The sequence below is a fragment of the Anser brachyrhynchus genome (assembly GCF_964034855.1).
Source record: "Anser brachyrhynchus genome assembly, chromosome: 6".
Taxonomy (NCBI): Eukaryota; Metazoa; Chordata; class Aves; order Anseriformes; family Anatidae; genus Anser; species Anser brachyrhynchus.
In genome coordinates, this window is record NC_137700.1 from 23,335,963 (window position 1) to 23,362,884 (window position 26,922).

At 42.3% G+C, this 26,922-nt stretch overlaps 1 protein-coding gene and 1 long non-coding RNA gene across 10 annotated transcripts; one reads left to right on the plus strand and one right to left on the minus strand.

The window, feature by feature from the left end:
• Window positions 1–18,116, minus strand: ATAD1 (ATPase family AAA domain containing 1). 5 transcript variants are annotated; one of them, XM_080598499.1, is made up of 10 exons: window positions 17,972–18,116; window positions 15,802–15,977; window positions 14,053–14,151; window positions 13,696–13,816; window positions 11,893–12,093; window positions 10,641–10,747; window positions 7,607–7,696; window positions 5,120–5,170; window positions 2,017–2,153; window positions 1–1,472 (listed from the first exon to the last, which is right to left on the minus strand). In XM_080598499.1, the coding sequence occupies exons 2-10, from the start codon at window positions 15,961–15,963 to the stop codon at window positions 1,352–1,354; spliced, it is 1,089 nt and encodes a 362-aa protein (XP_080454625.1). In that variant the 5' UTR covers window positions 15,964–15,977; window positions 17,972–18,116; the 3' UTR covers window positions 1–1,351. The 5 variants fall into 5 exon arrangements, with proteins under 5 accessions (XP_080454625.1, XP_080454626.1, XP_080454624.1 ...); XM_080598500.1 differs by lacking the exon at window positions 17,972–18,116 and adding an exon at window positions 17,536–17,697; XM_080598498.1 differs by lacking the exon at window positions 17,972–18,116 and adding an exon at window positions 17,488–17,697.
• On the plus strand, window positions 18,114–26,067 carry LOC308197643. Of its 5 annotated transcripts, XR_013953184.1 has the most exons (5): window positions 18,127–18,240; window positions 18,330–18,453; window positions 18,860–19,006; window positions 20,022–20,155; window positions 23,073–26,067. It is a non-coding gene; the product is annotated as an uncharacterized lncRNA (long non-coding RNA). The 5 variants fall into 5 exon arrangements; XR_013953182.1 differs by lacking the exon at window positions 18,330–18,453 and having other exon boundaries at window positions 18,114–18,240; XR_013953183.1 differs by having other exon boundaries at window positions 18,330–19,006.
• Window positions 26,068–26,922: the final 855 nt, after the last annotated feature.

Here is a 26,922-nt window from a genome sequence, read left to right on the forward strand (position 1 = left end):
CGTATGCCAGCTGGCTCCAAGTCTTTATTTTACTTTGCAGATTGTTTCGTTTTACATCACTATCTTGCTTTCAATGCTTACCTTTCCTCTGTAGCTAGCAGAGCTGTGACACAGCGTACCTTCCCCTTGGGTTGAACAATTATGATTACATATTTGCGTTAAATTTGGGCACAACATTATAAGGAGAAAATTAAATTATTCAAAACCTACTGACAATAACTTTACCAAAACACTTTGCCACTTATATTTTAACGCTTTGCCTTTATCACTACATAATGTTACATGAATTTACTAAACTGTTACCAGCAAGTACAGCAGAACATTTCTAAATCACATTTATAAACCTGAAATCCATTCTTCATTGCCTTCAGTTTTGCACATCAGAGCACATATGTGACAGAGCAAAACATCAGAAAACATCTCCCCTCACCCTAGTCAAAGTACGTGTACAAATCTTCATGGTACAATGCCACCGTGCAGCAGTGGGTCTTCCAGAGAAAATTAAATAGCAGCAAACCCTCATTACAACGCGTAACAAATCAGAAAGCACAATTTCATAAAGTTTATAATATGTGGGCCTTAATGAGAGATAAGTTAAGAAGATTCTACTCTACTCACATCAGAGGGAAAAATAAAAAATAAAAACAGCATTAAAATGCCTCAAAAAGCAGGATTCATACAAAATTAAAAGTATTCAAACATTTGTACAGTAGTTTACTATCTTCAGTAAATGGCACCAGATTTCAAGTGGTAATGTGAGAAAAAAAATAGTAACATTTCAAATTTTGCCTAGAAGCAAAATTTCTACCTTCACTATTTGCTGCTAAAAGGAAGAAGTAAATGTGAATTGAGTATCGATGAATCTTTAATCTATACATCTTCTGATTTGGTTCGACTCAGGAAATAGAAAAGATTTTCCATACTCGTTATCTACAGGTTATGTCTACATATAAAAAAATGTGTGGATATATACATTTAATACATACACGCACGCTCATACGTATATACACCAACTGGTAACAAATCATCTTCCCTCCACACAGGTGACCCAGTGAACCCATGCACCACATCAGAACCTGCTTTAAGGCTACACAGTGTATCGATTATGGGACAAGACACAGGCAGCTGCTCTTGGTCTGAGCTATAATTGTTCCACTTCATGATCTATTATTACATTTTTAGTTGTGTATGACAACATTGCAATAACTTAGAATTTGTTGTATAAAAACAATTCCAGAAAGAGAACTCCCTTTTTCAGGGAACAACCCCACTCCCACCCCCTTACATTGTTTTTGTTGATTGTAGAATATAAACTAAATCACATCAGAAACCGCAAACGCACTCTTTAGTCTTAATCTAAACTAACATGCATCAAAACATTCTGAAGTGTGGCATCCTTTGATTTTCTCATCTTCTCGATCGCCCTGTGGAGATCCTGCTGCTGCACGGGCCGAATTTCGTCTTCATCATGGCTTCAGAAGAACGAAAGAAAAAAAGCAAGACAATGATTTCGGTGATGTGTGACACCTATTCCTACAATGACAACTTTAGTCCTTGAAAATAGCAATTTGACACAGATCCAACATCACACTGGAAACATGCTTCTATCTGTGCACACAGTCTACCTGCAAGTATGGGAGATAATCAAAGGAAGATCACAGCAAGTGAAGTTGCATGCATGCAAGAGTGTTATCATCATTTAAGGTTGGTAATATAATGCAATAATGTTAACTCTTGCTGGTTCATGCAACCTCAAGCTTAACACCTTGGAACAAATAGTCTTATTTTAACAGTCAAAATGAATAAAGGTAACTTATTTGTTGATCTTTTGGTTGTATAGGGGCAGTTTGTCAAGAGAGTACCTCGTGCTTTCTGTGAATCATAGCAAGGTTTAAAAAAACCCTCAAAATTTGCAATTCAAATTAGAAAACAAAATCTAATATTTGAACAGCATGTAGCACCAGAAGCCTTCACAACTGTTGTTCAGCTATCGTAATAGAGAAGAAAGACACATACTTCTCTTCTTCACATGCAGAATTAACGTATTCCCTGACACAGAGGAGTGCTGCATCCCGGCACATTTCTTTCAGATCACTTCCTGAGAAGCCATCAGTCTCCTTAGCAACTTCCAGGAGATCTACATGCCTGTCCACCTGTCCAAAACCAAAAGGTAACAGCGTGAAAACTCCAAAGTTATATACTTTGTTCTACAAGCACAAGATATAATCACCTCTAAGTATTTTTGCTTGCCCTAAGGGTTTTTTTCCCCTCATCTTCCTGTTTGTGAACTAAAAAGAAAATTATTTGATTAAGTTATGTCTTGAATCCTCCAAGTAGTTCATATCATTAAATGAAACAAACATTTCATTAAATAAAACCCTAACATATAAAAGTGAACAGGTAATTGAAAGCCAACCATCACATTGGTATATTCTATTACTGACGAAGTTCCCATGCAGCTTTGGAAGCCTGTTAGCTGACAAAACAGGATGACAGGGATAATGACCCAGTTTCCCAAATGCTCTCACAAGTTTCCTACAACAGCACTGCTTTTTTTTTGTGTGTGTGTGTGTGTGTGTGTGTGTGTGTGGATAAAGCGGTATAAGGCTCTATCAGACCTTAAGGACAACTTCTTACCTAGAGCCAATGAACCCTACCCAATCGTAGGGTCGGATTGTGCCTTTCAGTCTTTTGTTTGTTTTTTGACATTATTCGGAAGAGAACATTTATTTTCATAAACACTATTTTAACCAGTAACACAGCAAGTCTGGAAAAAGTTGCCATCACATCTACCTTTTGTTGTTGCCAACGCTCAGCACAGAATAAGAAGCTCAAAAGCAGTTGTTTCCTGAGTTACTGAACAACTGCTCCTGTTTTATACAACCGTGAAAGATGGAACCTGGAGGCAAAATAATACATCTAATTCCATGCACTGCATTGGACCGAACTTGTTTCAGTCAGGACCCTTTATTTATTTATCCAGTTTACGGAAGCTCCTTCCAGCATATTTTCCAGTGCCCTCACATTTTCTTTTCAAGAAGTTAAAGCCAACACAGCCTAACCAAAAGGCTGAAATTAAGGGGCAACTTCTTCTAAGAGGGAAACTCTTCCATGGAATTGGCTAACTGGTGATAAAGACAAAGCCCCAAGCATAACCACTGTTATTTCCAGCCACCAGTCCAACCTGTGGGCTCTGCGGGATAATGCAAGAATGTGCTGACACCCACCAAGTGCTCTTCCAATCCCCACCATCCCTCCCGCTTTTCTTGAAGGACAAAGATTACAGTGATTCTGTCCTACTTGCTCAACCCTTGAGCTCATACTTAAGTCCCTGCTCCCTGACCTACAACTCAGGTTTGGGTCTGGAGCCAGCCATCTGCCTCCCCAGATGTGGAAATGAAGGCAGAAGCCAGAAGCAGCAGCTGGTTTACACCAAGGTGCCTCCTACAATCACTACAGCTTGGCTGTCTCAGTGCTTTGCTCTAAAGCATCCTCCTGCACACAAATACTGAGAAGCCAGCAATGGTCGGCTATGGAGCTGCCCAGTCTGGGGCTGAAGGCCATCAAGAAAGGGATGCAGCAGTGTACCTGGTTAAGAACAACCAGAAAATGTGCACATTGTGTGGCAGGCATTAACAAGGATTTCCCTTGAACTTAGGGAGAAGAAACAAGACTTCAAGACAGGCAGGAAAAACAGTGGGCATGACTACACCTGCCATGCCCATTGTTTTTTTCAAGCCCTCTTTTCAAGGGCTTCCAGAAAGCTTGTTACCCTGGCTGGAAATAAACTGGGCTTGAGAGATCTAATTCCTCTTCCTATGGGATAACCACTAAAGTCTGATTCCACGCAGCCCCAGCAACTGTTACTTGTGTAGCTGTGATTCACTGCCAGATGACCGATACGCCTTACATTCTTTCAGGCCCATGTTCAGAAGACGATTTAGGTTTCTCTTCACTGCCATAAAGGTGTTTCATTGCCAAAGCAAAGGAACAACACACTCCACTCGCATGCAAGGGTTGGCTGCAGTTATTTCAGGAACCTGCATAAAGGTCTATTAGTTCGCACACCTTTCCTAACAACTCTTGAAAAGAAATAATGATTTGGAACCACAATTTGCAAAAGAAGTTTTAATTTGTATGAAGCTTTCTGCAAATAGGTCATCTTTTCCTCCACAACTTCTTTGGCATTCAGCATGTGTTCTGTTTTCATATGCATATAGTATTTTGCAAGAAGCAAATATTCCAATGCAATATAAACAATCCAAAATGACCACTTGAAAAAAAAACACAAAACTCCTCAGTATCTGCCATTCACAATGATGAGGTGTGATTTTTAAACCTCTGAAAAAAAAAAAGTTGTTTTTACTAATGAATGGTATTTATTAGGATAGACCTCAATCAACAGACACCTTGCAAAATTAACTTAATGAGAATTAGTGCTGCAGACTAAATTCTGTAAGACTTCAGTGGCAGGAACCTCCAATAGTACAGATCCTATATCCTGCCAGCAGACACTTCCGATGCACTCACAGCTACTGTTCTTCTCATTTTGCAACCCACATGGTGATATGAACACCATATATTATTTGTAAAAACATCCATAGTAATTTTCCTCTAAAGAAAGTATGAACCACAGATCAAAGTGGAAAAAGCAGCACTGTAAAAAAAAAAAAGTAATGCCTCCTTTCTTAATTAGAGCAAACAGACTACAGCTCAAGAAATTCAGTATCTTCCTGAGTGAATACTTCACGATATTTCTTTTATTGATCAAAGCAATTTCCAAACATGATTCACCTTCAGGGAGATGAATATATTATCTTGTTATATGACAAGAAAATGGAGACAGAGAAATTACATAATTTTCCTCAGAGATGGTGATTCACCAAGAAATCTGAGACTACTGCTCTGAATGAAGCTCATACTTAAACCAGTAGATGACTCTATTGCTTTAATTTTACGCCACGCCTAAAACCACAGAAGATTCTTAAGTTATAACCAGAAATACTCTGGTAGGTCATCTCTACCTTACTACAAAACAGCCAATTATAAAACAACTCCAGAGCCTGCACTCATGACAACAGTAATTTGGCAAATTAACCATTAAAAGAAGTCTACTTACATTTTCATTCTTCAAAATTAGCTTCAAGATTGCTTCTCTTTGTTTCAGAGCCTTAAACAAAAGAGACAAAACTTACTAGAGAACAAAAATAAACGTAAGTATATCTATACCAAATTTGTTCTGATCGGGCTTTCAGTTAAATTTCCGTGACGAAAACCATTCCTTCAAATGGGAGACATGATACAACTAAGGAAACCTACATGACAGCAATTAGGCACGCCACTCAGCAAAACCCGATCTAGGGTACTCTCACTCCAGGAGCAACACGATAATAAATTTAATTCTACAGATCATGCTTGGGAAGTTTAAGCAATATAAATCACATACCGTAATGAAATTGAAAGAAATGGCTAAGCATAGGCTTACTAACAAGAGAAAACAAAAGGCAGCGAAGAAACTTTCTTGCATCTCACTTTTGTTGTTAAAAAAACAAAAACAAACAAACAAACAAAAAAAACCAATAAACTAATCCCATAGACAGTCTGCATCTGACCAGATGACATTCCGTCTCAAAAATATTTCTTCCATTTCCCTCTGCCTTGCAGATAATTCTTTACGGGTAAATTTGGGGCATTTTCATCCCAAACCCGGTTAAACTACAATGTATCATCTACAAGGTGTTAGGTACTCCATAATAATACTACCTGTGCACACTGTCAGTCCACAGCATGTAAATTATCTTGGCCCTTGATAAAAGAGCTGTAACCGATCTTGGCCATATCACAAAGTACCACAGACAAGAACAAGAGGTGTGCAGTAAGTGCATGAGCTGGTTGTAGCAGGGTAAGGAAAGTTGCATGCCTGTGCCCTAAACGATGCTACCGATTTTAATTCTAGACCTCAGAGAGGAAGCCAGCCTCCACGGTAATATTCTGAAGCACAGTTACCTGCAGAAAATTCATCCTTCTAATAATGGCTCTTGATAAAAAGATGTGGCAAAGTACTAAAATACACATCCATGCCTCTTACTAATTCAAGGAAAAGCTGAAGATGAGTAAGGTGTCTGAAACCCTATGAACAGGCATCACAATAAAGGTACTTAGTGTGCTACAAATGCTTTGTTTCAAGACGTATCCACCCACAAGGAGCGAAAGCCAGTGCAAACAAGACAGGTCTGGGAACATGACTACTCTCTTGCACAATCAATGAGAGTTTTAATCCTTCAGTACAGTCTCTAGGTTTCTGCAAAAAAAAAGAATAATTAAGGGTATTTCCGTAGCCAGAAGGGTATACTGACAACCACAATCCAGCTTTTTCCAATATTGATACAAAAATGTCTTGTGGTATCATTACATGTTCAAAGGCTACTCAAATACCTCGAAAATGATGGCAATAGCAAAAAATAGTAAGGGTAAGATTGTGACAGCTGGCATAATTGATACAGGCCTGCCTTACTGCCCATTTGTCATAAATTGTAAGGGGAATAAAAACAGTTTTCCAGATTGCTTGCTATATCCAGCTGTGGAAAGGCTTAAGCAGAATGTAGCCTTTGGTATGCAGATTTCCTGCTTGCTTCTCTTCCTGAAAACTAAGTATCTCGTACCCAGAAATTATAAACAGTAGTCAAAATGTACCTGTTTCTTGGTGCCCTCCGACCTGGCTGTCACTCTACCTTGTAGGCAGAGGTATGCAGACACATTTGTTTACAAGTTAAAACTAAGTTCTCCCCAGAAGGCAAGTAGCTTGTGTGTGCTGGTGGGGAAGGGGTACTGCAAAGCACTGAAATAGCCACGCAGTCCATGAAGGGAGCTGCCCTTCATCTCAGTGCCACAAATGTTGAAATTCTCTGTTTAATATGCTATTTTCTAAGATGCTTCTGCAGAACTGCTCCTTAAGTAGACAATGCACCTTTTGGTTTGTACCCTTCCTGTATCTGCTCAATACTCCCTCATGGAATTCAGTTAACTGGGTTTCCCTGCACTACAGAGAAGACAGCTAATGAAGACGTCTAGTGCATTCAGAAAGACAAAACTTCAATAGCAAAGCTGCACTGGAAAACAACATAGTACTGCCAGCACCCAGAGACAGTATCAAGTACTAACTGCTCTGTGCTGACAAAGGACACACCCTAGTCCTATGCCAAGGACTTCCTTTAGCTACACAAAAACGTACAAGAATAGTTTATTTCATACTTATTTATCCCTCAGCAAAGGAAGATGGACTGATGTCTGTTTCAGAGTGCGGCATCTAAGCCACTTGACTTTTGTAGATGGAAAAATGGGTAGGAAGTGTTCAGGACACTTAAAGTTATTTCAGATAAAAGAATCAAGGAATCAAGTTTCTGGGGGAAACCCCACCTTAAAAAGCAAAGTTCTGTGTACCTCTATGAGACTAAAAGCTGATCAAAAAAATACCCCATCTTTATTTATTTGGGAAAAAAAAAATCCCAGACGGGATTTAGTGGTGATAAAGCCATTTTGAGGCTGATAAAATACCTGCCTGTTGCTCAGCCAGACTCACTGCTTAAGCAAAGCTGGCATGACTTACAGGTTGGTTGATGTGAAACCGGGTTGGCATTCTTCTCATGATTGCAGAGTCAAGATCCTGAGGACGGTTGGTGGCTCCCATCACTATTACCTGTGTACATCAAAAGAAAACGACTAGTTAGCCTGAAACCTGATTTTAAAAACATCACCATGTTACAGTTTCAAAACCAAACATGTGACTCTTCCACACTTTATCAAGAACATCAACATTTAAAGAAGTTACATAAGGCTTCTTGGTACTGATTTCAGCAACTGGATTTAAACGTGCAGCTCAAGAGAGCATTGGTACCACACAGTACCATCTCGGTGGAGATTTTTACATGAGTCTGAAGCCTTCTGATCCCAATCTAAAAGTTCAAACACTAAGCAGTAACCCAGAACTTTTGCTTACAGCTGCTGGTGATGTTTATTTAGTTCCTGGTGGTCTGGAAGGAACTTGAAAAGAGACATTTTGATAAGATATGAGAAAACATTTCGTTCTTGTGCTATGTTGAAAAAAGAAGGGCAATCAGTTCTCTAGAATGATCAAGCTGGTAACTTTTGCAAGCACTAAAATATTGTTAGTTTCTTTTTTTTTTCTTTTTTTTCCCTTTTTTTTTACATTAAAAAAAGCATTAAAAGTCAAGAAGAACCTACACGCACTGGTATACTAAAAGAGCAGTGCACCAGACCTGTATAAGCCAAGTTCAATACAAGGAGAGTATTTACCTCATTTGAGTGGATTCCAGTTGTTAGTTTAAGAACAAATTTACTTCCCATTCACATCAACCTTGTTTTCTCATTTGTTATTTTAAGTTATGTACACTGTAAATACCCAGTCACAAAAGTGAAAAATGCCAGGGAAATAAATCTCTTATCAAAACAGCTTCCTGACACCCTTCTGCTCCTTTGTCTGGGGTCACTCTTCCGCAGCCAACAGCTCCTGGCACCTCCAGCAGCTCCTGGCCAGACCAGCTTGCATTTTCTGCATCAGAGTCACCCTGCCACCTAGAGGCTTATTTATACGGTGGCAAATCGCTACACTGAAAAAGCCAAAAGGCTCATTTTTAGGTGGGGCTCCAGGGGTCTTAATCACAGCTCTGTCTAGTAAGGGTAATGCATGCAAGTTCTGTGGTCATGTACACGTGCTGAGCACTTGCTAATGTTTGGCTGAGCCCAAGCTGTCTCTTGCAAAGAGGCACTGCTGTACCCACACTGTGCTTCCCAAGGGCCTGTGCTAGTGCCCAGTATTGCACCCGAAGCGTTTTTCCCTCCATACAGAGCTGAGGAGCCTTCCCAGAACTGGCTGTGCCTGCAGGGTCTGCAAAGACAGGCTCCCCCAGGTGTGAACACAGCTGTACGGAGCTCCCCCGCGTGCAGCCTCGAGCAGTGCAGCCCTGTTTTCCAGGCACTGTGCCTGAAGTTCCTGCTGGACTCAAGACTACATCCTCAGCAGGTTTAGCCCATAGCTTAACGCGCTCTTCAGGTGCAATCAACACAGGAACAAGTAACACTTGTTACAGCAGTTTACAATCTTCTCCTAACAGGTGGAATTTTTGTTACAGTAACAAAAGCCAAATCTAATCCTTATTCAAAGGAAATCTGTTTGGTGAGAATCAGATAGGCAACCCGAATCTCCCAAGTAAATATTTGTAATGAACAAAAGAGTCCAGTGAGCTGGCTGTCAGAAATGAGACAGTACAACTGTCAAAACCACTGCTTAAAGAACACTTCCTGAATAGCAATGACATCCAAGGGAGGAGCCTGAAATATAGTATTGAAACAAAACACTCCCGCTGAAAAACTCCCCAGAAACCTCACTCAGCCACAGCGTCTTCAGCCAATTGTTCGCACGGCATTTTACTGCGGCAACTCCCTACCATGCAGAGGCATACACCTAAGGGACAACAATAACTTGTTCAAGCTCAGCATGCTGAACTCAAGTGGTCACTATACTGGAAAAGAGATAACATTCAAACATTGGAAGGAATGTATGCTTGCAAGATCATCTTAGCTTCCACGAAAATATTCATACCATTAGCCTCCTACTAGCAGTAAGCAAACACTCTGCTTTAAAGCCTCTATGCACATCTATTCAGTGCCTTCTAACCATTTTTAAAAAAATCCCCTGAAAAACAGTCTTTACTACATGCTTGAGGGAGCAGGAAGAGCAAATTTTATAAAGAAAAAACTGATGGGGTTCAGAGGATCAGAACTCATTCACACATTAAAAATTCAGAACAGATTTAAAAACCTGAAAATTAAATATTTGGAGAACAACCATCCTTTTTAAAGGCCTGAAAAAGATTGCTTCAGGTAACACTTCAGAAACATACAGAGCAGGCTTTCTTCTATGCAGCATGCAAGTCATGTTTCCTGGGTGGGTGTTTTTTTTTTTTGCCACCCCCCCCCCCTTTTTTTTTTAAGGCCATCGGCAGCTTCTTTTTTTTTTTCCTCTAAAAGACAATAGCTTTGTTAAGATTATGGGGAGGGGGAGGGAAGCATATAGGAATATAGGATGGAAGCATGGCTCCATTAACAGAATTTATTTTGATCGTTAAAAAAAGTAGGCAAATTGATATTAACTCTAAGATAAAGAATTTGAGTCTATTGCTTTTCCACAGCTAGCCTGATGCTTTTCTGGAAACATAATAACCAACCTGCAACTGAGGTAAATATTCAGATATTTCAATGCCTCTTCTGAAATCAAAGATGCCCTTAACCTGAAGAAAATATTGTTCACACGGTGTTTTTCAAAGCAGTTTAAAATTCCCAATTTTCACAGCTCAAACTTTACAGCTATATTTTTGAGACTTAAGACACTTCAGAAAATAACAGCTCTTAATTAAAAACAAAACACCTATAGAAACAGTCCTCTCAAGAAGAAACACAATCTATTAAACCATCTCATCCCCATAATTCATGGGTAATCACTGACAGGTAAAGAAACTTTCAGCAATTACTACATATGATCTGCTACTCTTCCCAAATGATTCAATGTGCAATAGATGAGATAACAGAAGCACATTACTTTTCTTGCCATCCTCTTCACTTACCTGGCAGTTATAATCAGTGTCCAGTCCATCCCACAGACTCATGAACTGAGCTTTCATCATAGCTGTAGCTTCATGGTCAGAACTCGAACGACTTCGTAAGAAGGAATCTGTATTAAAGGAATCAGTAAAGCAGCTGACTTTCAATCCTGCCACTGAAACTATGCTGTTTGGTTTCTCATGCGCAGACTGATTTTATTCTCTATCTTACAAGTACTTTTAAAATAAATGCTGTCAAGAAAGGGAAAATATTTATTACAATGAAGAATAGGATAGTGGAATCTTACCACATTTTTAAGCACATCTTTTAAGTTACATCGCAGAAGTATGTAACTATCACATGGGACTGTCCCAAATCTTGTGATCCAAATTTTCATTTTCCTGAATGGAAACTTAACTTTCACCTCAATTTCTTATGCAGAGATGGAAGCATTCAGAGTCTGGCAAGTTAGAAATCACCAAAGCACACAAAAACAGCAAATTGCAGGACTGATGTGAAGTAGGCTATGTACTTCGCTATGCAGAGCTCTAGCTTTGCTAGGGGTTAGCCTTAAGAATTTCCAGCAGCTATGGAAAAGCACATTTTTCATAGCTACAGGAAGGAAAAAAAGCATCTTATGAAAGTAGCCCCTTTGTAAACCTAAAATGGAAAAAGGGTGAAAGCTTTGTCATGCTCCCTTTCTGCAAGCTGTAAAACACACTCTGTGAAGTGCCAGTGATATGAATAAATGAACAATTTTAACTAGACTGCTTACAGCAACTTAAATACCAATGTGACAAGCTCTAATGCATTGAACAACCGGCAACTTCGCTGCCTTCCTAGCTGAAGTTCCACTCCTAGTTCCATAGCCTGCCTGATTAGACTGTTATTCCTGAGCTCTCCTAATCCCACATTTTATTTCCCATTATGTGCCCTCGTGGAAAAAAGTTATTCAGTGTTGAAATGTATCTGGTGATAGCTTTCCCTTTATAAAGAAAGGCTTTCCTCATGAATCTTAGCCTAACCAAAAATAAGCAGCAACTTGTTCCACTTGTAATTTCCTCCATTAGCAAAAAAAAAATAAAAAAATACACGAAATACATTGTTTTTCCTACTATGTCACCATTACTTTTCAATAGTACTTTTATTACTAAACCTTGTTCCATTATCATTCTTTTAAGGAACAGGTGACAATAGCTCAATATAACCATCAACTCAAACCTACAGTCTAATGCCATTCTGCTACAGTGACTTAAAAAGCACATAGATTTTTACCTATTTCGTCAATAAAAATGATGGACGGTTGGAGCTTTATAGCAAGGGAGAAGACAGCAGCAGCCAGTTTTTGAGACTCTCCATACCATTTGTCAGTCAGCGTTGAAGGCTGGAGATTAATAAATCGACAGCCCGCTTCCTTTGCTGTAGCCTTGGCGATCAATGTTTTGCCACAACCAGGAGGGCCATAGAGAAGTACTCCTGAAAAAGTCACAGTGTTAATGTTCTCTGGTTGCAGTACAGAAAACATGCTTTGGCACAACAGACATGAGAGGGTCCAGGCTTGTATTTTGTCCAAGTTTTAAAAGATAGGTCGTCAAGCTATACAGTGCTCCATCAAATCAAACACAGTCATTTTATTTCAGAGAGCCTTATTTTAAGATTAAAGCTAAGACTATCTAAAACTGGATGAATATGGTGAAATTTAGGATAAATTTGTCTGAGAGATGACTGTTTTATTACAGCGACTGTAAATGTAACGTAAGATTAAATACCTATTTTTATAAGCATTTGATAAGCCTTATTTACGGTTCAATTTTGCTGAGAAAGCTTAGCACAAAGGGGTTAAACAAAAAGAGAACCCACAAACATTTTAAACCAATCACACACAATTAAAGCATGACATCTCATGTTATTTTTAAAACTTGTCATATTGAAAGAATTCGCAGTAATATTTTTCTAACATAGTTGTAAAGAAAACAAAAAAAATTGGTCAATTCTGAAAAAAAGAATTACCTTTTTTTTTCTGCTTATGCAATTGATGACCATAAAAATAACTAATCTGAAAAAATGATTTTTAACATACGATGAAAGTGACTATGAAAACAGGAGAGCTTGCCCTGTATGGAAAGTATGCTTTAAAAAGATAAATAAATAAAAAATAACTTTCCCTTCCACTTATTAGATCATGACATTAAAATAATTTTCCAAACAGTTTCAGTTTGTGACTTAAACAGAAAGGAGCCTGGAAAAGCTAAACCAGTTACAAAACTGTTTCATTTTTCATCTTTTTGTTCATAAAACTAGGAAGAGATGGTCACAGATATGCAATTAACACAGACAGTAATTAACCGTTTTCAGAAAATTCCAGGGATCAAAACATTAAAAATAATCTTTCTTACTGTGTCCAACATTTTAGATTTAAATTCTTTATGTTTTCTGTAACATACAACGAATATGGCCAGAAGCATTCTAGTGCAGATAGTCCAATTTCTGTTTTACTGTTGGAAATTTAATTTGTCACCCAACAGTTTCCTTACTGCCTCAGTACTGTCCAACTCAACTCCAGCAAAAAAAAAATCAATGGATCTCCAAAATGAAAATGTTATCTCTGTCTCTGACTGGAATTTCCATAACTAGAACAAAGACCAAAATTTTTAAGACTAGAGAGCTGTGTAAAACATTAGCTTATAACAAGTTTTCGTGTCTATAACTTATATTTCCATGATACCATAAAAATACTAATAAGTGTACAAAGTTGTACAGTAGAGTTATAGCTCACCTCGGTCAAAAGACAAGATGAGGTATAAAAATAATCCACAATTTAGGCAATTAAAAATGCAGATTTCATAGATTAATCCATCAAAATGCAATTATCACTTCATAGTTAAAATAAAACATTCCCTAAAATTTGAATTCATGGCAGTAGAAGAGGAAAAACCCTTAGGTTCAGACCTAATTGTTACAATTTGGGTAACGGTCAACCTACTTCCTCTTTCTTTTCTAGGTAATTCTAACCTCTCTCTTTTTATTATTATTATTATTTAAATACCAGCATATAAATTCATAACATTTCCTTCCTACCTTTTGGTGGCTGTAAGAGCCTGGAATTCTCAAACAAGTATTTCTTCTTGATGGGCAAGATGACAGTGTCTTTCAAATCTGTAATAACATCATCTAAGCCTGCAATATCATTCCAGGTTACCTGATATGGAAAAACAGTATTAGAAATGATCGAGGGGGATAAGAGATTAAAAGGAAGTTGAAAGGAAGCTGTATTCTTCATGATGCCACCTTAGTTTCAAACTACAGAAATTTTTTCTGTGTATTTCCATGGATACGTATATATGCCAAATATCATCGAAACAACAACAAAAAAACACTAGTATCTTCCACGTCCGGAGTGCTTTTATAGGAATAAAACGGAAAACAATTTCTTACATGCATGCTTAGTGGGTCTACGAGATGTGCAGCAATACTCATTTCATATTCAGTAAGCTTGACATTTTTCACTCCAATTTGCTTCATTAGCTTTTCAGCCTAAGGGAAATAAAACGCCAAGAAAATCAGAGGAAGAAATAGATAATTCAAAAAATATGTTTAAAGAACTGCTACTTGGAGTCTGAAGGTTAGAAATAAGAACTATAAGCTTCTCAGTAAGTCACATTTGACAAGAAACTAGATCTTTCTGAAGAGAAAAGCTCTGCTATTTCCAAATGACTTGCTGTCACCTGAGTGAAACTAAGTCACGTCTCAGTTCCCATCAAGTAAGCGTCACACCAACCCTCCCACTGCCCCAGACCCACAAGTCATTTATTATAACCTGAAAAGCTACCAAAACAAACATTAAAACATCTCATCAGAACAGGGCTAGCACACAGGTAACCTCAGTACACTTCCGTAATATGTATGAGTTTCCAAAGCTGATAGAGACATGTTACACTTAAAAAACCAAAAAGCCAAGGAGTCCTTAATTCTTTACAAACTTTGTATAGGATTCAGATGAACTGCCTGAAACTTGTTATTAAAGAGAACTCTATAGTTCCTTCACATACTTATATTAGCTTCATATCCCTACAAATAACACACGTACACACTTTAATGGAAAATTATCATTTGTGTCATTGTAAAAAGCAAACACCCAACCTTCCCTCCCCAACACCACTGTATCATTCACAAAGAATGATGTATTTTCAAGGAAAAAAAAAAAAGATACTGCACAGAGGCCAGTCATTTTTTCTATGTATTCAATGTTTTTTTTTCCCAATTTAAAAGGAAAAGTCATTTGTTGTGTCAACACACTTTCGCAATTCAGTATCTCTTTACACTCTAACTTGTGGTTAGGTCTGACATGCTTTTGGGATATTGCAACCTCTTATATAACAGCTGGCAGTAGCACAGATTGTGAAAGCTGATTTTTAAAGTGAGGCCATTTTTTTTTACTGAAGATTTCATTAAAAAAAACAACAACAGTTAAGTTGCTCAAAACTGCAGTTTGAATTTGTGAAATTTGAAGCACAAAAAAGTTGAAGCCACATTTGCTTCAATACTTTCCAAAGGAAACCTTCGACGTTTGGTTCAGAAATGCACCTAAATCTTTTCTGAGAGCATTAACTCCCACGAGCATCTCATTTAAGTACAACATAAGGAATGAGGCTTGTCACTTTTCTTCTCCTGTTTGCAGGGCATTCTGACTGCTGCTGGGCAGAGAGAAAAGGTGCAAACCATTCTTAAAAAGGCATTTGTACAGCAGTGTCCCTCATTGTCATGAGTAACTACATTTTGTGGCTCTGCCACTAAGTTGCCAAAAAGCACAGAGAATTAAGTTATTTCTGGTCAAGGTTTTAAAAAGCAACTGAGAGCATTATTCAATGCAACTGCTGCTCAGCAAAGCTGTCAGAAGCAGAAGAGGTATTGAGACCACATGCTTGCACATAATTAGAGAGGCAACATCAAACTGCAGTTCAACAGTTTTTCTACTACTAAAAGCTAAACATTTTAAGTTGTTGTAAGATGTAAATACTGAAAACACTAATAGCTTGGATCCTGAGATTTACTAAAATACACTTCTGGTTTTGTTGATTACGTCACTGGTTATTCCAAGTCCAGTTTTCAGTTAGCATATTTCTCTGTCTGAGCAGCAATAAATGAAACAGTATTTCACAAAAGTACTTACGAATAAAATCCTACCTGTTTCTGAGCTTCTACTTTTTGCTTTCTGGTTGGATCAATGGCATCAACCATCCATTTAATGGTAAAGTATGTTACAGCACCAAATATCGTTAAACGAAAAATTAATCCAACCACTTCATTCCGGCTCAGGGGGCGTGAGAAGGTTTCAGCATGGACCATTTTGCTTTTTAACACTAAATGAAAAAAAAGCAGTGGAGAGAGAGAAAGAAAAAAAAAGTAAAGCTGAGAAGATGCCTACCTTAGTTTTTATAAAATGGTGTTTAAATAAATTTCCAGGCAGGCAGACAAAGAGCATGAAGTTTACCATGTAGTTATCATGAAGTACCTCAACAACAGCACAGTGCTAATACATAAAACTGGGTAAGGTTAAAACATACAGCGCTAAGTATGACGATGACACGGTTTCACTTCCACTTCCAGGAAGCAGAGGACAAAGGACAACAGCAATCTGAGGCCTAATTTTTTGACTGATTACATACAAAATGGTCTCCATTTCAGTCTTCCGTTAAGAAATCAGCATTCCCTTCAGCTCCATAATACCTTGCTAAGAAAGAGCACTTTATTTCAGCGCCAAGCTTACATTCCCATTAAGACTGAAATTATATGACTGTTATTGGCCTAAGAATGCTAAGTCATGGAGACAAAGATAAATACATTACTTCAACTAACAGTTGTGTTGTTTTATTTTTTTCCCTAAGAGGAAGCTTTAAGGAAAGGCACTGAATTGTCACATTCGATGAAGATTGACAACTTCTATTCAGATATGATGAGGTTAAGAGCTGGAGCCTGCACCTAGCAGAATGTATTTGTAGTCTTCTGTGTTAATAATAACCCTGGAAAACTGAAAAAGCTGGATGTGGCACAGAGTTATCAAGGGAAAAGGCTGGCTGCTGCACCATCCAGAAAGTACAACACCTTCACATTACAGTAGTGTGCTGCAGAGAGGGAAAATTCTTCCTAAACAATACAAAAACACCTTACAAATTGGGGTTCTCTTTCCTTAATCTACTTTCCACTCAAATTGCGGGTTTACATATGAGAATCCCCGCAGTCCTACTCACTCACTGCCTGATTTTCCTGCTGCAAGGGCAATTCCTTTTGGCAGCTTCTTCATCCATTCCCTGGCTGACCTCCAAACAGAGCTGTCAGCCAGGGGAAAGTTGGACTACCCAAATATCCTTGAATTCCCCTTTTCTTGGCTAGTAGTCACATTATGTTGACCCTGTATTCAAATAAAGGCAACAACAGTGCCCTACCACGGACTTTCTTTGCAAAAATTCAGCATGCTGGAATCAGGAGAAGCATCCTGACACGTTCACCAAAGTGAATCAAAAGCTCACTGCTATATTCCAGCGTCGACCACCAAAACAGTTTCGGTTTTGTTTTTTTTAAACACCGTTCACTCCCTGTTTAGAAATTTAAAAATTAAGGTCGTTTCTGCACGTATCTACTTGGAAATCAAATAAAATTTGCCTGTTTAGTGTCTAAGCAAGTAATGGAAGCTAGTAGATTCAACACATTCTCTTAGGCTTGATTTATTAAAAGAAAAAGGCTATATATTCACTGAGCAAGAAAACTGGGCTCCAACCCTCCCCCCCCCCCCAAAAAAAAAAGAAACAACCCCCCAAACCAACGAATAAAGCCAACAAGCAAACCAACCAACACCGCGTTTCTCACGCAAACCTTGCTGAACAGCCATTTTAAGGAAAAGGTTACGCTCAAGACCCTCGCCTGAACTTTCCGGGCGCCGTGCTGTGCGCGCCCACCGCCTTGGGCCGTGCCCTCTCTCTCCTCAGCGGCGGCTGCAGCACGGGTGAGGCGAGGGCGGCGGGCGGGCGGCACGCTCCGGCCCCGCGCGGCTACCGCCACATCTCCACCCTCAGCGGGGGAGAACGCCTCCTTCCCTCCCCGCGCTCCCCGCGCCCGCACCGCGAAGGTTCTCGGCCGGAACGCGGCCCCGGCTCTTCCCCGCCGTGCCCCCGCTGCCGCCCGCCCCCGGCCGCCCGCCGGGAGCAGCGGGCCCGAGCCCGGCCCCGCCGAGGACGCGCCGAGGGCAGCGGGAGGGCCGTGCCGGGCCGTGCCGGCAGCCGTGACCTTCCCGCCGCCGGGCGGGTGTCGCCGAGGCGGCCGCTGCCCCGCTCGCTCGCTCGCTCCCTCCCTCACCCACCTGCCCGCCCCCCGGGCCGGGGTCTGCGACGCGCGGCTCCCGGCGCGGCGGCGGCCGTACGGGCGGAGGAGAAGGAGGAGGCGGAGGAGGCGGCGGCGCGGCCCCGTGCTTCCCCGCTCCGGCCGGCTCCCGCCGCCCCGCACGAAGGTTCCGCCCGCCGGGCAGCGCCGGTAGCGGCCGGCGGCGCCGCGGCCCCCTCAGGGCGGCGGCGGTCGGGGCGCGGGGCGGCGGCGGCCCCGGCTGGCAGCGGCCCTTGGCTCCTCGCTCAGGTACCACACGGTCGTGCTTCTGAGGCGAAGCCGCGGCACGGGTGTTCGGACAGTTCACGAAAATTCTCCTTTCTTCACGCGCCTTCCAGGCCCCTGTCCTTCTCAAGTTTCGAGTTTTCGCCGCAGTTTAACATCCCACGCCACAGAACGCGACAGGTGGCAAATAACCAAGGCAGTACGGCGCGGGAGGCCGTGGCCAGCGTGCAATGATGAGTAATGGCACAATTGTTCAGTACACACAGATATATAAACACACATAAAATGACCAAAAAACCCATGTACGTTTAATAAATGGTTCAGTTTCTGGACTGTCCTCACTCCTAGAGCTACCTAGAGCTATCAGTGTAGATGGGCCACCTGAATTTTGAGATACATACGCTTACAGAAAAAAAATCTTAAAAATGTGTAGGAAATAGTAATCTTGGAATCATTCAAGAAATAAAAAATTCCACACTACCTCAGTTCTGAACTGACCGGTAGAGAAGTAAATAAACAGCCTAACTAGGAAGTACAAAATACCTACCTAAAATAAAACTGATTAGGAAGAGCTATCGATCGGTCGGTTAAATGGTACATATGTGCTGCAGCTTCCCAGCGCTAGGGCAGTGTTTTCGTGCAGGGTTGAGGCAACTGAGGGAGCTGGAATCAAGCTGGGGCGGATATGCAAGAAAGCCTGCGTCAGGACGGGAGTCCAGCTGAGTGTCTGCGGAGGAACCGAGTACTTCCAGAGGCTGAAATGTCCTCCATCCACCAAGAAGCTATGGTGGTAATTCTTCCTATATATTCTCAGTAATATCTTTCATGTCGATTCCATGTTAATTACTTTACACATCCTTTTTTGTTGTTTTCCCATTACGTGGCCTGATTTTTTGGTCTAAAATTTCTTTAAACGTTGTTCTACATCCTGTTGTATTTGGCTATTCTCACTTTCTCTGGCTTATAACCTACGTTTTTTTTCCTCCAGTACTTGTTTTTTTTTTCCTGCTGCTTTCAGATTTGCTTTCTGAAGGATCAGTTTAAGCTCCTCCCATAATAGCAGAATAACCCCAAGCCCTCGGAGCAGCATCTGTTTTTAAAAGGAAGCCATTTATTTATCACTGAACTCGTAAAACTTTCATAGCAAAGATGTGTCTTTGTCTTGGAGAAATGTTGTTTGGATGGGACCTCAGGAGGTCCCTTGTCCAGGGTAAAATTAGGGAATGTATAATACAACCATAACTATACTTTCACTTAGAAGGTGTATGCGAACAGAACAACCCAAAGCTTGCAAGTTAACATCAGTTGGCTGATTTCAGATGCTACTGGGATACATCAGAATGAAAATCATCTACATTTAATAATTAATCAGCAGTTTATTTAGAAGTACTGAGGTAAAAGACTTTCAAAAAATTCCAATTTGCATTGCAAATGAAAATAGTAACTTCAAACAATATATCAGGAAAATGTTGAGAAGAAGGTTAAAATAAGGAGATCTTTCGAGTGAATGTGATTACTCAGATGTTTTGGCAACTTGTTTTTTGTTGTCTTCTACCCTTCTGCTCTTGCATCAATGCCCCTGAATTTTTAAAGCCTTTCAGTCCCAGCTTTTTTTTTTTTTTTTTTGTGATACAGCCTTATGACTTTATTTTATTCTTACCTATAATTCATATATTGTTCAGGGACTTGATAACAAAATTCAGCTAGCTCACTTGGAATCCTATTTTGTTTTTCAAGAGCTTTTTATACAACATTAATTTTCTTAGGAGGCATTTTTAACTGTCGTCCCTTGTACACAAATGCAGGAACTACTTCACCTACAGACGAGTCAACTGAAACTTTTTGTGCCTACTGGGTACAACAGCCTGTGGAACAGATCTGCTGCTTCTGGTCTTTAATTTCTTCTTCACTGCACCTGCTCCATTCAGTGTCACCTCAGGTAAAGTATGTCACAGCTGATCTATCTGTACTGACACCCAGGCATTCTCTGCAGTGACCCAAGTGGGATGTGATCTGCCCCGCAGAAACCATCTGACATCACATCAGTGGTGTTTTCATCATTAAATCAATACACAAAAAAAGTACTCAAGTTCTCAAAATGATTGTGATTTTACCAGAGTAGTCGCATGAGAAATTTCAGTTTGTTTCTACTTACTGGATCAATATAACCTACATTAACAAAAAAAAAAAAGTTTTGAAACAACTTTAGCTTCTTCAGCAGTACTGGAGGTTTCCCTTTTATTGTGTGCTATAGCTCTCCCAAATAAGAAATGTATTTAATCAGAAAATAAATGTATCAATGTCTAAATTGATTTACAGAAGGCTTTCCTTTTTCTGCTGCTTCTCCAACATTTAATGGTAAATAAGATGATTATCTTATAGACAATATATTTTTTTTAAGTCTATGTAGAACATGTGAACAGTTTCCCCTTGATGATTTAATAGCGAACTAGATATAATCAGTGATGCTGACAGCTTTATTATTAATTTGAGGCTTATACTAGTTCTTATAATTGCCCCTCTTGAATAGAAAAAGGGTAATCAATCATTTCACTGTCTGAATTTCATGCACTAGGCAAATACTATTGTGTTTGAATCACCAATATTGTAGGAAAATATTTAGGACCCTTCTGTTTATTCTCCCACTCTTAAAAAATGACATCTGTTTTGTTGCAATTAAGGATAAATGCAAACACACACAAGTAATAAAACCTACATTTTCTCACTGCTAGTTGACAGCTCTATCACGAACCTTTGAAAGAAATCCTCTGCCGAAGTATACGTAAAAAATTTTTAATGAGTAATGCAATTTTTCAGAAGTCAAGCAGGGTCAGGTTGAAGGTGAGGTTGATGTCTCACTGATATTCTGTGGAATCCATATGTTGCATTGGGCTCTGTTTTTTTCACAATAACGAGAGACTATTATTTCTTGAACAAATATTTCTTAAAAATGGTGGGAAATGCCAAATTCATCCTGCTTTACTAAACAGTTTCAAAACCATTATGTTTTGAGACTTCATCTCAACATTAGGACTTACTCTCAAACCTGATCCTACTAATGCCTCATACCTTTAGTGTAACCGGAGCTCTGCCTGTTTGCTCTGACCTTGGCGAGGCGTTTCCATGCACCGTGCTGATCTGGAGCTGCTTAGTGCGGAGCCATGAGACACTATCAGCCTACCGCTGACTGTGTGCCTTTCCACTGTTAATAAGAGCTGGGCCTTAGTTTTCAATTGATATCTCCCTGTAAAAGTATGTCTGAAAGAAAAATGAACTGGAAATCATGGGTTTATACGGGGGAAAAAAAAAAGTGTTTGTGGCAGCTGCTGTTGCCCAAGCATTTGGTGTCCCTTGGCTACTTCAGATCACACAGCATGCTTCCTACTCAAGGACTTGTCTAGAAATTGGCAACCTAAGTTGAAACTCTTTCAGCACACTTTTTCAATTTGGCTTTTGCAGCTGTGGGAAAAATATAAATAACTTTTTTATTATTATTAATATAAAAAAAAAAAGGAGATTGCAGATTTCCCCCAAAATTGTAAAATTTCAAATCCAAAGAATGGATGACTTGGCTGGACTCTAAGAGACTGTAGCTTTTGAATACAGAACTAGAAGGTCTCCACAGCGACCTATCATAGTTTGAAGACACATTACAGGAGTTAAGATGAAGGCCACACAGTGTGCTGGTTTGATTTTGACCATTGAGTGCTTTGCTATGAAACATGTGGTTGAATCACCATCCCTGGAGGTCTTTAAAAAGCGTTTAAATGCAGAGCTTAGTGATATGGTTTAGTGGAGGACTTGCTAGTGTTAGGTCAGAGGTTGGACTAGGTGATCTTGGAGGTCTCTTCCAACCTCGATGATTCTGTGATTCTATGTTATTTTTGGTGAACTTCATTGTCCAGTCACTACAGGCTAATGGCAACTTCTCCAGTGATCTGAACAGGAGCAAGATGGGAAAGAACAGGTATGCTAAAAGCCAAAGGATCTGTGGTGTCTGAAGGCAGGAATGGGGTTACTGTTCACTGTGAATAACGAAACAGAAAGGGAAGGAGTAGGTATGAAAGGAGATCACCAGAAAGCAAGACAAAGTATTTGGAAAGACCAAGACGAGCGATGGAAAAGAAAATGATGGTGGAAAGGGGAAGCCTGGGAACAGTTTTAATAATTGGGCAAAAGCATGTAGTGGTTTTTCCCCAGAAGACTCTTCTGGGTTTTGCCAACTTGCAGATCAAAGACTTCCAAGTTAGAGGTTGTATTGTATTTTGTAGCCAATTCTTTCATGATTTTGGCCACTTTCTCCTTAAACCCACGTAAATTTTTTGCATCTATGGCATTTTGTAGCAAAATCATACAATTTAACTTTGTGGAACTGTTAGAGCAGGTCCAGAGGAGGGTCGATGAAAACGTTCAGAGGGCTGGAGCACCTCTCCTATGAAGAGAGGCTGAGTGAGCTGGGGTTGTTCAGCCTGGAGAAGAGAAGGCTCCAGGGAGGCCTCATTGCAGCCCTCCTGTACCTACAAGAAAGGTAGAGCCTACAAGAAAGCTGGGGAGGGACTCTGTCAGGCAGCGTTGCGACAGGACAAGGGATATCGGCTTTAAACTAGAAGAGTAGGTTTAGATTTGCTCAGAGGGTGGTGAGGCACTGGAACGGGCTGCTCAGAAAAGCTGTGGATGCCCCATCCCTGGCAGTGCTCAAAATCAGGTTGGATGGGGCTGGGGGCAGCCAAGGCTGGTGGGAGATGTCAGAACTGGACGGTCTTTAAGGTCCCTTCCAACCCAAACCATTCTGTCGTTCTATGATTCTATGCTGTGACACTAATGACTTCTCTTTGTTGTTTTGAACCTGTCTCCAGCTAGTTTCTTCTGGAGTCCCTACATATTATACTGAAGAAATGGCAAAGAAAACAGACCGTGTCAAACCTTTTCAGTAACTGAAGATTTTAGTTAAAGATAACCTCCACATAACTTTTTAAGATGGGACCTCAACTCTACACAGAGTTTAAGATGGAGGCGTAACATGAGTACTAGCGGTGGCATAGCTATATTCTCTTTCCCTGTCCTACTAATTCCTGGCATAGTCGTACAAGTTGGACCATGAGATTTCAGCGGTGTTTTTTGTTGCAAAGATCATCACTGCATGGTTTGATGAAAATCTGTCCCACGTATGTAGCTGGACGTCAGAAAGAGAGGGGGCAGTCTTTATACTTAGAGGCTTTCAGAAATGTTTTAAAAGGCGTTTTTGATTTGCTAGCCACAACAGTATTTGTCTACAGATAACCTCCAAGTCCAGGACCTAAAAGTAGGTCTCATGGGTTCATTCAATACATTTGAAGTTTGGGAAAGGAACAGTATGATCTTACTCCACACACTAGCTGACCCCAAAGTAACTATGAGCTGCCAACACGATCAGGAAAACAAGGCCCTAAGAAGTCTTGGGAGCAAGGTTCCTAGCAGAGTTTGGAAGGGATTAATACCATTGTCCTTGGCTCTGGCAAGATACCATCGAGAACACCGCACACCATTCTGGTCGTGTATATTGAAAAGAAATATTACTGAAACTGGAGCAGAAAGTCACTATGGAGACTAGTGAGATGAAGGCTAAGAGAGAGGACATTTATGTCTGTAAATGCACAAAGGGTAAAAAGGGTAAATACTGTGGCGTAGGAGCTATTTAAGGCCAACACTGGCACAAGAACAAACGGATATAAACCAGCTACAAATATATTTAGCATGAAAATCAGAAGAAGGTTCTGGGAACAGCTTCCCAGTGGGAATAATGGTGGCAAAAGATCTTAAGATGAAACTTGATACATTTATGAAAGAATTATATAATACAGCATTTGCAAAGGCCGAAGGCTGCAGCAACCCAGGAAATCCCTCCACCTTATGTTCCAGTTTATTTTGAGCCCTTAAAGGCAAAGCATAGCATTTCACTCTTCCATTCCTCTTCCTGCTCCAACCATCTGCAAGTGGACTTCAGGACCTCTCTTAAAACATATTTTAAATTCAGTGTCGTGTTCAATCTTATCTCATGCTTTTGAATTCCTTCTTGCTGTTCCTTAGAAAAGTTCTGTAAAGTATTGCCTTACATATATTACAAAAATTGACATCATCTTTTTATACCTACTGTATTTTATTTAATCTTTCCTACTTGCCAGAGTACTGCTTATTAACAAAATTCCCCTAGTCTCCAACCAATATGCAAGCAAGCATTAATCAAGTTGCCCTGCTCAAACAAAAGTGAGAGCCATTCCCCGGGTAACGCAACTACTAAGCAAACCAGGTAGAGACGTCCTGCTGGCGTTCCTGTGAGGACCATCCTCCCTGTGGTCTGATGGGTCTAGGAAAAATACAAAGTTTCTTAGTCAAGGTTTCTTTCCCCACCAGCCTCAGAAACGTTTGAGGTGAGTGTATCAATTAGTACTGGGATCTGTTCTTTAGGGAGTTTCCTGCCCATCTGGTTTACATCATCTGCTTTTCACAGAGAGAAGGGAAAGGGATGCTCAGGTTTTCCTCCTACCATCAGGCTGCTCCTTTCCATCATGTCTCTCTTACAATTCTATAGGAAAGGGGTTTCACTCCCCTTTCATTTCTGTTCCTTGCAGATTTTTGAAGGTATTCATCATCCCTAAATAAAAGAACTGCCTTCACCCACCTTTTAAATAGGAACAGACTTCCTTCAGAGGTGTGTTATCTTTGACCTCCATGGGATATCCCTCTTGTTACTTACTGTCCAACATGAGAACGCTGCAAAGACAGCGTTTTTAAGGAAAGCAAAGTTACCTGCCTAGAAACTCTGTTTCTTCAAATGGATGGTCTGTCTGGCAGGCTCTCTGCTGATCTCTTAGTAGCTGGGGCAGATGCTGATTTCCAGCGTATTCCATTCCTGAGGCTTTACAGAAGCTATACATTCCAAGTTGTCTTAAAAGTATTTTGTTTTGAATTACTTTACTAGGCTAGTATTTCACCTGTCTGCACACACAAAGAACAAACCACCAAAAATACAAAACCAAAAAAAAAAAGCCACACCAAACGATGAAAAAGTCAGAAACTGGTAACTGACACTCAAGCCAGTTTTCATACACAGAAGTTCAGGCTGTGACTAGCTGCCTAATGGCCCCTTTTCTGCAAGTCATTACCACAGGCGACTCCTAAAGACTTAAAGCGGCTTTCAGACTGGAGAGTGAAGAACCGCGTATAATTCCATCTGTCTGTAAAAGTTTTAAAGGAATGTTCCCACTCCAGCGAAGGCTGGTTTGGAGGTTTTGGAGACCACCATCAGGATAACCGACTGCGATCAGCAGAGGGAGGCGGGTGTATTCACAGCATTAAGGCAGCGGGTAAGCCGAATGCATTAACTGAAGCGTTCACCCAGTCTTGCAGTACTAAATAGAGGTCTCGTAAGGAAACTACCGGAGGACCAGCCTAAAGCACTTCTTTGCGTAGCGGGGAGCGAACTTCTGGAGCTTGCTGCTGCTGCAGGTGCCGGCGGCAGACAGGACCAGCAGGGCCAAAAAGGCGACAGCCTCGGAGGCAAGACGCCCACGAGCGGGCACTAACAACGAGAGACGTCCCCCCGGCAGCCCCGGTTCCAGCGGCTGCAGACCCCGGCGCAGGAAGCACGCCGGGGCCAGCGGCCCCCCGCTCCCCCGGGGCCGGGGAGGCTGCAGGGGGCAGCAGGCGCTCGCGCACCACGCCGGGCGGAGGCGGCAGCTCGGAGCGAGCCCGGACGGCCGCGGGGGAGCTTCTCGCCGCCCGCGGGGCTCCCTCAGGGGCCCGTGCGAGGCGCGGGGGCCGCCCCGGGCCGAGCGGCGGCGGGGAGCTCCGCCCGGCACCGCCCGCCCCCACCTCGACGCCCGGCCCGGCCCGGCCCGGCCCGGCCACTTCCGGCCGCGGGAGGGGGAGGGGCCGCGGCGAGCGCAGCGGGCCGCCCACGTGACGGGTCGCAGCACCGCCGCTCTGCGCGGCGGCTCACACCTCGCGCCGCCCGTATCCCTCCGCCCGCCGCGGGCTCGGCCCCCGCGGGGCGGCGGCGGCGGCGGCGGCGGGAGAGTGAGGGAGGGGAGGGGGGCGGAGGAGCGGCGCGGCGCGGCTGCGGCCGGGCGCGGGCGGCGGGGCGGCGATGCGGCGGCGGGGCGGCGGGACTACTTTTCCGGGGCGGCGGCGGCGGCGGCGGCGGAGGGGGCGGGGCGGCAGCGCGGCGGCGCGTCCCCTCTCGGAAGCTGCAGCCATGATGGGAGCCTAGCGCTGGCGCGGCGCTGCTGGGCGCGGGGGATGAGCCAGGCCGCGCTGCCGGCCCGCACGCCCTGAGGAGCCGCCGCCGCCCCGCCGAGCGCCCGCCCGCCCGCCCGGCCCCACCGCGCGGCTCCGGGCCCCCCGCCGCCGCCGCTGCCGCCGCCGCCGCCCCGGGCGGGGAGCGGAGCGGGGCGGAGCGGGGCCGGGCCGGGGGGGCGCCCCGCGCCGCTGTCACCATTGCTGGGGCCCGGAGCGCCGGAGAGCTGCTCTCTCCGCCTCCGCCGCGCTCGCCTCAAAGACGGCGGCGGCGGCGGCGGCTCCCTCAGGGACTCGGCCCGGCCCCGAAGCCTCCCTGCTCGGCCGCCGCCGCCGCTCCCGCCCCGGCAGGAGGAGGAGGAGGAGGAGGAGGAGGAGGGGGGGGGGGGCAGCCGCCGCCGCTGCCGGGAGCCGCCGCCGCCGCCGCGGGGG